This window comes from Perca fluviatilis, chromosome 4, assembly GCF_010015445.1.
Source record: "Perca fluviatilis chromosome 4, GENO_Pfluv_1.0, whole genome shotgun sequence".
NCBI classification, from domain to species: domain Eukaryota; kingdom Metazoa; phylum Chordata; class Actinopteri; order Perciformes; family Percidae; genus Perca; species Perca fluviatilis.
This window is the reverse complement of record NC_053115.1, coordinates 17,510,786-17,523,115: the sequence shown is the minus strand read 5'-3', so window position 1 is coordinate 17,523,115 and position 12,330 is coordinate 17,510,786. Positions and strand designations below refer to the sequence as shown.

Sequence of the window (12,330 nt, the reverse complement as noted above, 5' to 3'; positions counted from 1 at the left end):
CTGACCGTGGTGTTGAAAGGAAGTGCTGCGAGGCTACATCCATGGGCTAACCTCACTATCCAACTCTCAGTCTTCTCTACCAAAAAACAACAAGTAGTGTGGTGGAGTGAGCGTATCGCTCACTTTTAGCTAAGTGTCAGTTACTTAATCTTGCCGGTTGATTGTCTTGTTGAAAGCTAGCAATGTGACGCTAACGTTACATTTCCTAACGTTAATATAACGTCATTTCCCTTTCTGTGTCAAGAGGCACTGCTTAAGTGGTAAACCCTAGCTAGCTAGCACAACTGTCAACAATCCAAAACTTGTTTTTCCGTCTGAGGTGCGTGTAGATTAGCTACACCGGTAGCCGGTTGATTTACCGAGGTTGACGTTAATTTACGCCAAAATTAAAGTAGCAGGCAGGCGGGGGGTGGAGGGGGGGAAGAATTGTCCTCAGTAGAGCATTAACGTTACGCTAGCAGGCCAACACGCGGCCAAGCTCCGGTTTGCGAACTTATTTATTCAGCCTTCATCCGAACACAAAAGCCCGTGAGATTGTGCCTGCGGGTCTGCGTGAACTCTGCCCACCGTCCCATGTCCTCTGCGTGGATGGGAGATAGTTAGCCGGTGGAGCCGAAGAGGTAACCAGCCAGCAGATCTGTTAAACATGGAGGATGAAGAGGTTGCAGAGAGCTGGGAAGAGGCAGCGGACAGCGGGGTGAGAAACACTAATTGTGAAAATATTCTTATGAACAAGATTACAACTTTATTTCAGTTTGCCAGTCACCTAGCAAGAATCCGCGACCGCGATTCGCTACATGTTTGTGGCGCCTGAATACCTGATGTAAACATGTTTTTTTGTTTGTTTTTTTTCGGCTTGTTTTCTCATCAAAGAAATGCAGCGTGTTTTCCTGACTGAGTCTTGCAGGCCTCGCTGTCCCATAACGACACGGGACTGAGCCTGGCTTAATGTCATTCTGTTTACTCAACAAAACGATTTTATGATCTGTGGAAATCCCGAATAATATCCATAAAAAAACTTAATTTTTACAAAGTCGACTTTTTCCTATGATTTCCCCCATTTTTTTTAGACCCGCCCATTGCGGAAATGACAGGTTGCACTGAATCATTACAATACCCATGACAATACCATACCTGTGTAGTATGTTTAGGGCTTTTGAAATAGTATATTTTGAGTATATGCAAATAGATCTAGCAGGTTCGTGTAGTGTAGAAGTAGCGTGTTTTGGTAGATTGAACCAGTTTGATTTGATTGACTTTCCAAAAGGTATCGTTAGTGCATGTTAATCTTACGCATTTTGTTCACTTGTGATAGGTTAATTATTTTATTTTTTTGGATGACTCCTGTCATTGAGGCACAGTTTATAGCTGAGTGTTGGGCAAATACAAAATTACACTCAGTTAGGGGGGTGCGATAAAGCTTTTCTTACAGAAGTGTTCCATTTACGGCTGTGCAATTAATCGAAATTTAATCGTGATTATGATTTCGGCTCCCAATGATCACAAAAACAGAATAGGCGAAAAAAACAATTATTTAGGTCATTACGTTTTGCAAGTAAACTGTTATTTTCTCTTGTGTTCTGAATGAAACAATTAAGTTTAAATAGGAAAAGTATTAAGGCAAATTTCACAGTTGTGTTTTTTTACCGTTGATTTATTTAACTTTTCCCACTGTTTTTTAAGTTCAATAATTGCAACATATTTCCAGAAGTCAACGAGTAATCGTGTTAAGTTATCGTGATTTCAGTATTGACCAAAATAATCATGATTATATTTTTTCCCATAATCGAGCAGCCCTAGTTCCATGACTGCTTTGAACATAATTGATCATTTCCAGTGTCAGTAAAACCATTGATTAGTGTGTGTTGGTAGATGAACCAGCTTGATTTGTGATAAAATTATCTGTTACATTTTAAGTGGATGCAAAAACATGTCCATGTCACTTTTGTGACAGTACATGATATTATTATTATTATTATTATTATTATTATGGATATAATGTAATGGTTGAGTTGCTCCATTTTTTTTCTTCTTTTTATCCTGATGAGCAAACTGAAATCCACCAGCTGGCAACGTGTTGATATGATCTGATACTGGGATATGTTTACAGTTTAAGATGTTGACTTTGAATTGGCTTAACACTAAATATAAATTCCAACGTATGTATGTTGATTTGTAATGATTGAAATATGTCATCTCTATCAAAAGCATGTTTTCTTATATTCCAGCAACCAGTCATCAATTTAGAAATCAGGATCTCATGAACATGTTTGCTATACAGGTCATTGAGACGGATAATTAACTTGTTGAACAGTAATACAAAGGTTATAATGTGTAAGTATGTTTTCTCCTCAGGAAATAGAGAGAAGGCTTGAGGCTAAACTGAAAATAAACCAGGAGGCAAAGTAAGTAAAGAGAAAATTTATCAAAAATGTTCAATACATGGTAAGATTGCATAGAAGTTTTTTCCCCAGTAATTTTAATCCTATTACCTTTTTTACCTGTACAGGAAGTCCAGCTTGGGTTCAGGTGGCTCACCTGTTCGAACTGCTATTGTAATCCAGGATGACTCTCTGCCTGCAGCACCCCCACCACAAATTCGAATTTTGAAACGTCCTTCAAATAACGGTACTGCAGGAAACCTTGCATCCTCGACCCGTCCCTCGCAGCAGATGAAGTCTTTGGCCCAGCGGGAGGCAGAGTACGCGGAGGCCCGAAGAAGGATCTTGGGTAGTGCGTCTTCAGATGATACGCCTCAGGACAATCCATGTCAGGACAGGTAAGAAATTACAACAATTAATTCTCCGTGTAGTTAAAATGCCTAGATGTGAAAAAACACTGTAATTTATTTATGTTTTATTTCTCCTCATATCATTAGGCCAGCTCGTATGAGCGTGCAGCAACCATCAGAACCAGTTCGTCCAAACAATAATGTGATCCGCCAGCCCACTGGTCCAGATGGCACCTCAGGCTTCCGACTCTGCAGATAAGCAGGAGCTACCTGCTGCAGGGAGTCAGCTGCCTCCCCGAGAGGGCATAAAGGGTGGCAGTTAAGGGGGTTGTGTGTGGTATAAAGAGCAGAGTGGTGGGATGACACAAAATTTGACAGACTTTAGAAATATGATGACGTAGCATGGATTGAAATGAACTTCTCCACCCTCTCTCTACTCTGCTTATTGGCATGGTCTTTGCCTTTCACCTTGTCTTTTCCCTCTGTGGAACGCTGCAAGGGGCTGGCAGAGATCAGCCAAAGATCTGAAACCCCTTCTGTTCCACACTGTGAACAGGCTTTTGCCTCACATCCCTACACACTGTGATACTTTGATGTACCATGAGGTGCCCTATGATTTTAAGCATGATTGGCCGCCCGTGTGCCAGGGCATCAGGTGTCTGTCTCTTCAGGGAGAATAAGGAGAGCTCGTAAATCTGGGAATTCCCCGGAGAGGTACAAGCGAACAAGCTGGCCTTTCCACTGATGGAGCTTGGATCATGGCTGGGTGTCCACCGGGAAGCTGGCCTCAGTTTGTTGGGTTCAGTGGAAATTAGGTGCTTGACAGTGCTGGGATTTTACTGTGTGTTCAGCATCTTAAGTGCAAGGTGAGAGAACGTCACACTGATCCAACACTAGTGTAAAAGTGCACTGTACTTAAAGTGCGTTTTAATACTGTAGTTGCATAGCAATGGCAGAGGCCCAGCCAGCACTTTACACAGTCCACAGGCCTCGGTTTGGCAGTGGTGGCTATGAATTACATGCCTGGTGGGCACGCAGCCTGTGGCCAAAGATTATAGATCGGAAGGACAGAATGTCACTAAATCTAAGTTTATTCAAGCAATAAAGATGAATTTACTCCCTGGATTATTTTTTATATATTGCCTAATTACCGGTGCTGTGTTTTGTTTTAAATTAGCTTTTGTTTCAAACCGCTGATATTGTTTCTTCATGTTTGTGGGTTGTTTTGCCGAGACATAGTATGTTTAAGTAAGGAGATCAGTAGTGTATCAGAGATTAGATGATGTAGCCTGCATAGGAAACTTTATTGGTAGTGTCATATAAAATTTTATCAAAGTGGAAAAAGTCAGACCTATTCATGAATGGAAAATCTTACGTTATCGTGCATAAATTTCCATGTGTGTGTTGCCTTGCTGTTTCTAATCAGAATGGCTAAATTGGAACGTCTTTTACGGCCAACTGCACTGCATCTGCCTAGGATGGAGGACTTTGAACTGTTTTGGCACCAGTTGAAGTAGTACATTGACTGATTGCGTTAAGATCTTTGGTCTTCAGAAAAAAACAATTTGATGCTCAGCATGGAGGATGATACAGCCACATGATAATTGCGTTAATTTTGAAAAGGGTCAGGGAAATTTGTGGTGAAAACTACATAAATGATCACAAAAAGATTAGAAATCTCATCTTTTGTGTCCTTTAGAACGAAGCCAAATTCCGCTGCCTGGTTTGATGAATGTCTTTCATTGGGTGTTTTTCCGCACAAAACGGACTTTGCACCATTGTTTGCCACTGATTGAAAATAAAAGTTTGCAAACCATGAAATCAATAATCTCATCAAATACTGATGAGTTACCAGTACTGACGATTTTTGAGCCCTTTGACACTTGTATGCCTTAAATGACAAATGATCCCTGGTTACATACATACACTTTCCAATGGGTAGTGCTTGGTAATCTTAAGCTTTTTGGCCCTAGTGATAGGTTAATTATTTTATTGAAAATCACACTCAGTAAGGGTGCAATAATGTTTTTCTTACCGAAGGGTTCCGTGACTGCTTTGACCGTAATTTATCCAAATATTTTCCAGTGTCAGTAAAACCATTGATTGGAAATATTCACAAGGAAAGTGATGGATTTAAAGTATGATTAATGGTAAATTAAACAACTTGCTTCTACACTTACAGCATACTTATACAGTAAATATGGCTTAAACTAATATAAGTTGTCCATTGCAGCTCCAACATCACTATTATTGTTATATACATGGTTTACTTTATATAGTATTACCAAAGGATCAGCTTCAATGATTGAAATAAAATAGATTTGTAATCATTTTAAATTGATAATTAAAAGCAAAAGCCCATCCCGTATGTGATCCACACACATGAAGCTTTGTTTCAGTCATTCACAGCCACTTGCTACTTTGAGGCTGTTTTGATGTCATTGTTATTTTTTGAAACTTGAAAAACAAATGAAATTTGAATACCCTTTAATAAACACACTTCAAACTTGTTGGTTCTTGAGCAGAAAGTTGGATGACTTTGAAGCATATATTGTTTCTAAATTACTTATTGTGAAACAGATAGGATTAAACTGAAAATTACATTTACATTACATGTCATTTAGCTGACGCTTTTATCCAAAGCGACTTACAATTGCTATATATGTCAGAGGTCGCACGCCTCTGGAGCAACTAGGGGTTAAGTGTATGTATAGTGTGGAGAAAGGTAAATCAGCAGTGGCAGGAGCATTGGGATAACGCAATAAAAGGAAGACGTTAACACTCAATCCAAAAAAGAGTAGGCATGTTAAGACGCAGGGTAGGGGAACAACAAGGAAAGGGCAAGTAACAATAAGCAGGCTGAGAATTGGGCACAGTAACCTTAACAGTAGCCTACACTTTTCATTATGGGAAAAAATCCAAAGGGTCTTTGTGATTTGTGCCAGGAAGATGCAACAGTTGAGCATGTGCTTCTGTCATGCAGAACATGTACACGGGAAAGGCAAGAAATGGTGACACAATTACAGGAAACAGGGAGAACAGATCACGAATGTTAAAAGTATATTACAGTGTGGAAGAAGTGGTCAAGGAAGGAAAATGTTATTTAGTTTTTTAAGAGTGACTGGACTGGAAATTCGGCTTAAGATGAATGGAACATGAGGGAGGGTAAAACCATGGATGTATGATTATAAAAACTGAAGGAGGCAGTGATGGGTGCCAACTGCCGTAAAACCTCAAAGAAGAAGAAGAAGAACTTCACCACTGCTCAAATCATCCTGACCAGACTCGGCGCTGTTTGCATCGAGCACCGCGGCTCTTTTTGGGATCTTGCCTGGTCCAGTCATAGGGTCCAGTAGTAGAGAGGTGTGAATTGAAAGTCGGAAGTTGGTTCTTCTGATAGTTAGTAAAACTGGACAAAATGGCAGAAGACAACAGTTATGAGTCAATGCTCTGCGTAAAGCCCGAGGTTCATGTTTATCGGATCCCGCCTCGGGCTTCTAACCGTGGATATCGGTAAGATGAGCTAAGAGAGTAAAACGTTTTTAAAGCAGTGAGCTGACGAGTCTCACTGGCTGCTAGGCAAGTGTCCGTCGCCAAGCTAATTTAATTCGATGCATCCATTATCGGACAAGCACTTGTTAGGACGTCTTTTAACTTTTCTTTATTTCCCTGCAAAGTGACGGTTGCAGCCAACGCAGCCAGTATCTACTAAGGACTACAGACATAGCTAGCTGATACATGCGCTAGATGCGCTAATAACGTTAGCATTGTTTCCAAACGCACATCGCTGCTATAACGTTAACTGTTATTTGCTCACTTACGTCGGACACAATCATCCCGACTTTGTCAACAAAAAGTTCCTTGACTGCGACTTACATCTGCTGCCATTTAAAAAGTTAACGTTAGTTGTCAACGACTTTAGAAATTATGACATTGCTGATAAATGTTAAGCGTTGAAAGTTTAAAAATGGCAGGGCTCAGTAGCTATATGTCCGATAATGGATGTAGAGCTCTGTAGTTAATGCTAGCGGTTAACGAACTTTAGCTAAGTGTCCACGAAGTGTCAGTAAATTGAGTTTGCGTGATGATTAATTCAACAATAAATGGATGGACAAAACTGTAGCCAGTTAAGTGCAATGTGTGCTTGTTTTGCTGACAAAATTATCAAAAAATACATTTATGAAAACATTATCTGACGTTAGCTAGAGGGGATAGGGGGGGATTAGGGGACCTTTCTACCTAACTGACGGCCTCTTATACTCTCTTAAAATAAATTAAGTTGTTGTCAGGTTGAGTCCAATTCTGATGTGACAGGCCGAGAAAGAGTGATCATCCAGCAGTTTATCACTGCTCATAAGCAGCCTGATGTATTTCTACATAAAGAAACTCTCTTAGGCATTCATTCTTGAATCTTGGAAACAGTAGTTGGACAAAACAAAAAAACGTGACTCAAGGTCTTACTAGCCTTTTCCAGAGCTTTCCACTTTATCCCACAGTCTTCTTCCATGGATCGGATTTGCTCAGATCTCATGATGAAAAAAGAAGACCGCAAGTAGTGGTTGAAAGCACCTGAAAAAGTTTCTAAGTGGACCTTGAGGTTTGCTTTTTCTCTTGTCACACGAAAGCCTCATTTTAGTCTTCCTGAAACCTTTTATTTTCACTTCCTCCTGCTGTGAAAAGCTGCGGCTGCCTGTGTAAAAACAGTGATCAAGTCAGCCACTTTCATGTTGAGATGTGTGCTTCCTGTTTTTCTAGTGCTGCTGACTGGAAGCTGGATGAACCTGCATGGAGTGGTAGGATGAAAATCACTGCTAAAGACAAGATGGCCTACATTAAGTTAGAGGACAAAAACACAGGTAAACAAACTGACATCTCCTTGAAGACAAATGTTGTGTGTCCATAATTCTCCACATGAATTCTTTGTATGTCTCTTAACTAATGTCCCCAAGATAAATTTCTTACAGTTAAGTTTTTACGCAACCTTTTACAAGAAGAACTGACTTGTTTAAGTGAGTCTCTTAACTTTCACCACCACCAGAGTACCAAGTGTAAGTAAAACGCTGACTGTTTAAGTAACTGTAAAGTGAGCCATCATTTCCATTAAACTTTAGAGAAGACTTGATAGTGTAGCCAGAAAGATGGTGAGAAACCCTCACCAGTTTAGCCATGAAACGGTGAGACTGCCTCATTGCCCTGTCTGCTCTGTCTAGCTTTGTTAGTGTTACATGGATCAAATGCATTCACAATTAGGTGGCACAAGATGGTGGTTCAAAAATGTTTGAGACTTGAAACATATGGTACACAGCAGTGTTGTAGTCAAGACCACCTAAACCGAGACCAGGTCATCACCAAGACCAGAGTGTATCGAGACTGAGACGAGACCAAGACTTTGAGGGCTTGAGACAGAGTCAAGACCAGGACCAAGGCAGGGCAAGTCCCACACCGCATGACACAATAAAATGTGGAAAATGCTAACCATAGGCACTCCTCAAATTTATCTGAAAGATCCACATTCCTATAAAAAAACTAAAGATTCTTCTTCATTCTCCTCTTTTATTGCCATAAGTGTATCAAAAACCAAAAGGCAGTGACCGGTCTTAAAATAAAATCCAGTCCTCTTTATCTGAGACTGAGACAAGACGGAGTAAAAATGTGGTTGATTCCGAGACGAGACCCGAGACCTTCAAAAACTCGTCTCCAGACCAAGACTGATCTCTAGTACTAAAACACTGGTACACAGCATGAGTGAACCTGGCTGCAGTAGTATTCTCTGATGGATTAAAAGGAATAATAAATTACCCAAGCTTGGTAAACCACCCTGCATACAAAAATGGGACTGATTTGATCATAAATCAAGAAAAACGTTTTCTTGGCACTTGTCTTGGGTGCCCACCTTGAACTGTGGTGATTGTATAGATCTTCTATGCTGCTGGGTTGAAGGTACATATACGTGTAATAGGAGTCCTAGACATGGATGTAAACTGAATGGTTGGTGGAGCCATACAACCGTGAGGCGGTAATTCTAGTTTTCCTGCCATGTTTGCTAAGCATGTGCTCAAGTTACAAATGCGTGGTTCAGTTTGGGTTGTAGTTGTATAGGTGAGTATCTCCTCTGGTGAATTTGCAGCAGACTAGAGGCTGCAAGTAGTGCTGCTGCCCTTTTCAGAGTTAACAATTCAAAATAATCCCTGGAAAGACTTGCCAATTATACAATTCCAGTCACATTTATCATAGAGAAAATGTGTGTGTTTGTCACAGTGTGATCTTTCTTTGTCCTTTGCAACCAACCTTTTTACTTGATTACTCCCAATGCAGAAAATAACCTTAACCCTTGTGTTGACTTCGGGTCATGTTTTATATCAGAAAATACGGGACGTAGAAATAAATGCTGAAAATGTGTAGAAGAAAAATTTTACAATTTCAAACGTTGGAAAAAGCAAAAAACAAAACAAAAAGGCGTCAAAAACGTTGGAGAAAGAGTGTTTTTTTTTTTTTTTTTTCTTCAAGGTTGACAGGAAGACAACACAAGGGCTAAGGCACCATTTGGTCTATTTGTTTTTTTGCAGGGGAGTTGTTTGCCCAAGCTCCAGTCGAACAGTATCCAGGGTGTGTAGTTGAATCAGTCACAGACTCCAGCAGGTATTTTGTGATCCGGATAGAAGATGGCAATGGTAAGACACTTTCATCAGAGACTTTTGGAAATAAGAAGTAGGCGGATATACTGTAGACAAAGACATCTTAAATGTTATTTCACATTTAGAGAAAAAAACATTATCAGTTTTAATATAAATGTAGAAATTTATTTAAATTATATAAGAAAAACATGACTGACCGTGTGCAACTGGTCATAACTAGATTAATAGTACATCTTTTCTTTTTCAAGAGAATCAGTATTCAGATTTGAATTGTGGAAGTGAAATATTGCATTAGCCTTTCACAGACAAGGATTGTGTCGGTTTCTACATTTTAAAAACTGTGTGTCTTGGCTACTTAAAATTATTTTGAGTCTGCTTCATTGATCACCATGATCCTTAATGTGATATCATAGTGACACAAGTCTTAAGGTTAACTTGGCCTGGTTTTTGGCCATTTTCTCAAGTCAATCACAGGAACTCTGTCTGTCTTATACTGAAGTTATCAAGTGTCAGTAGATGGAAGTTAAAAGGGATTTTTTTTCTTTACATCAAGATGCCATTTATAGCATTTATCTAGTCTTAAGTGTAAGACAACCCGACTTCTGTAATTTCCAGGGGTAAAAGTCTCATTCAGGCTGAATGGTGTAAATCACAGGCCCATACTCTCATTTACTGCAGGAATGTGTATTATATACTGTATATCTTTTATCATGTGATGCATGAGGTACCCTAATCCTCTTGTGTCTTTACAATTACTTTTATAAAGGACGTCATGCTTTTATCGGTCTGGGTTTTGCTGATCGTGGCGACTCATTTGACTTCAACGTAGCTTTGCAAGACCATTTTAAGTAAGTTATCTTACATAGCCTTTTTACTATCTGATCTTTGTTAATAAATACATTTGCTTTGTGTGGTGCACATTTGTCCATTGTGCATATCAATAATTTTTCATCTTAAATGAGTGTAAAACAAGTCCACACACGAAACCTTTGTAGATGGTTGTGTTTACAATACTGATGTTTTTGTCATCTGTATCTTGCTACTGCAATGACCCACTCTATTAACATTATTTTAATAATAATTATTATGCTTTCAAACTGTTTCTAAAGGTGGGTAAAGCAAGAAGGTGAGCTCGCAAAACAGGAAGCTTCTGAGAGCACAGCACCTAAGCTGGACCTTCGCTTCAAAGAGGGACAGACTATCAAGATCAGCATTGGGGTGAGTCACTCCAACATCACCGATGTAAAGGAATTACTGAAAGGAATAAATACTACATTGAACGTTGACAGATTCTATGAAGAAAAGAGCCACTAATTAAACCATAAAGATATTCAGATATTCTCATGACTCTGTCAATCACAGAACATCAAGAAGAAGGATGCAGGTGGAGCCAAACCCCGGCCAATGGGTGGGGGTCTACTCCCACCTCCACCAGGCGTGAAGGTTGGAGGTGTCATACCGCCCACTCTGGGAGAGCAGACAGTCTCAGCTGTACAGGCTAACACTGGTGATCCCCGTGCTATTGTATCAAATAAAAATTAAAAAAAATGTAAAACATCTTCACATGATTTAAACTGTATTCATGCTTTCAATAATTGTTATTCTCCAGATCCAGCCTCTCTTTTTGACTTTGGGTCCCCTGGCCCTGCAACCCCACCCAGCTCCGACATGTGGGGAGATTTCACATCTGCAGGCTCCAAGTAAGTTTTTCACAAAATGTCACCAGTATTTTTTTGTCTGTGTACTAATCCATCTTGTCAATCTGTCACATTTGTTTGTTTTAACATAATTAGTTTTTGATTATTTCGCACTCATCATCATCATCATCACCATCACGCTCCTCTTCCACCCCTCTCCTCCACAGCTCCAGTAAAGATGCTGTCAAATCAGGATGGGTGCAGTTTAGTTGAGTGGTGAGAAATACTCAGGTTCCATACATTCCATGGACCGGATGATTGTGGCAAAAAGAAACTAAAAGAGAGGAACTGTTGGCAAACTTGACTGGCTCATTTGTTCTGGCTGCACTTAAAGAATATGTTCACATAAACTATAGCCCGCAGAGACCACACACTCTGGAGAAACAAACCGTAAACATGTACATATTTTTTTATAATCTTATATTTGTGTCACACTCTGCTTTTGAAGTGGGATCTTTGTTTGATTTTAGAAGCCAGGAGAGACTCCTAAATCATCATTGTTGGAGAATGTGCTCTCCTCAAGACAAATGTGGATGGTGATGGTTGAAAGGACAGATTCTCATTACAATAGCCAGATGAAAACGTCTATCCATTGCCTAAAATCAAATGTTCCCTTATTTTATTTCTATTATCTATTCCTAGTCACTGTTAGTCTGTCCAGAATCAGATTTGATTGTGATTTACAACATCGTGCTCCCATCATACTGCTATCTCATTACACCAGCACCACTCATCTCATAGTTGTTTTTACCATTTGGGGAAAGTTAGTTTACCCATTACAGTATCAATGTTTTCTTTAGCTTTAACTAGTGTGTGTGTGTGTGTGTGTGTTTGGTTTTCAGTTGCATTATTTCCAAGAGATCTTGCAAAGCTATATTGATATTTGATTAGTTTTACGTTAAACCTCTTAAGCCTTCCTTAAAAAAATACCCAGATTTTTGTAATCATGGTGTTGGGAAAAAAGTCCCGATTGGCCATTTTTTGTCTGTCATTCAAAGTTTGAACATATTTCGTTCATGATTGTTTTTGTGTATGGCCTTCATATGTCTTGTTGCTTTTAAAAAATGTGCCTTTTACCAAATAGAAATTTCCTCAATCTTGTTGCTAATTTGCGTCGAGTATTTGATTAAGTGCCTTTCTGAAAATTATCTGAAATGTATAAAATATGAACTTATGTCTTCTTGTAAATAAACAATATATTTCATTGACTCTTGATTTCTTTTTATTAGTGAACTAGTAGGCTTGTGAGTGTAGAGTTCTTCACAGC

At 39.4% G+C, this 12,330-nt stretch overlaps 2 protein-coding genes across 2 annotated transcripts; both read left to right on the top strand.

Moving 5' to 3' along the window:
* On the top strand, positions 1-5,241 carry LOC120557633 (SUZ domain-containing protein 1-like). Its single transcript, XM_039798161.1, has 4 exons — positions 1-697; positions 2,356-2,405; positions 2,510-2,779; positions 2,879-5,241. The coding sequence occupies exons 1-4, from the start codon at positions 647-649 to the stop codon at positions 2,988-2,990; spliced, it is 483 nt and encodes a 160-aa protein (XP_039654095.1). The 5' UTR covers positions 1-646; the 3' UTR covers positions 2,991-5,241.
* A 754-nt stretch (positions 5,242-5,995) lies between these two features.
* necap2 (NECAP endocytosis associated 2) lies at positions 5,996-12,019 on the top strand. The gene is made up of 8 exons (XM_039798147.1): positions 5,996-6,244; positions 7,487-7,587; positions 9,298-9,402; positions 10,133-10,214; positions 10,476-10,584; positions 10,729-10,873; positions 10,976-11,066; positions 11,231-12,019. The coding sequence occupies exons 1-8, from the start codon at positions 6,150-6,152 to the stop codon at positions 11,274-11,276; spliced, it is 774 nt and encodes a 257-aa protein (XP_039654081.1). The 5' UTR covers positions 5,996-6,149; the 3' UTR covers positions 11,277-12,019.
* Positions 12,020-12,330: the final 311 nt, after the last annotated feature.

Bases quoted from the DNA above. Each gene is read 5' to 3' on its own strand.
- LOC120557633 (XM_039798161.1), top strand. From the start codon at position 647: ATGGAGGATGAAGAGGTTGCAGAGAGCTGGGAAGAGGCAGCGGACAGC. The intron at 2,406-2,509 runs GTAAGTAAAGAG...TTACCTGTACAG, and splicing joins AAAATAAACCAGGAGGCAAA to GAAGTCCAGCTTGGGTTCAG. The intron at 2,780-2,878 runs GTAAGAAATTAC...TCATATCATTAG, and splicing joins GACAATCCATGTCAGGACAG to GCCAGCTCGTATGAGCGTGC.
- necap2 (XM_039798147.1), top strand. From the start codon at position 6,150: ATGGCAGAAGACAACAGTTATGAGTCAATGCTCTGCGTAAAGCCCGAG. The intron at 6,245-7,486 runs GTAAGATGAGCT...CTGTTTTTCTAG, and splicing joins GCTTCTAACCGTGGATATCG to TGCTGCTGACTGGAAGCTGG. The intron at 11,067-11,230 runs GTAAGTTTTTCA...TCTCCTCCACAG, and splicing joins TTCACATCTGCAGGCTCCAA to CTCCAGTAAAGATGCTGTCA.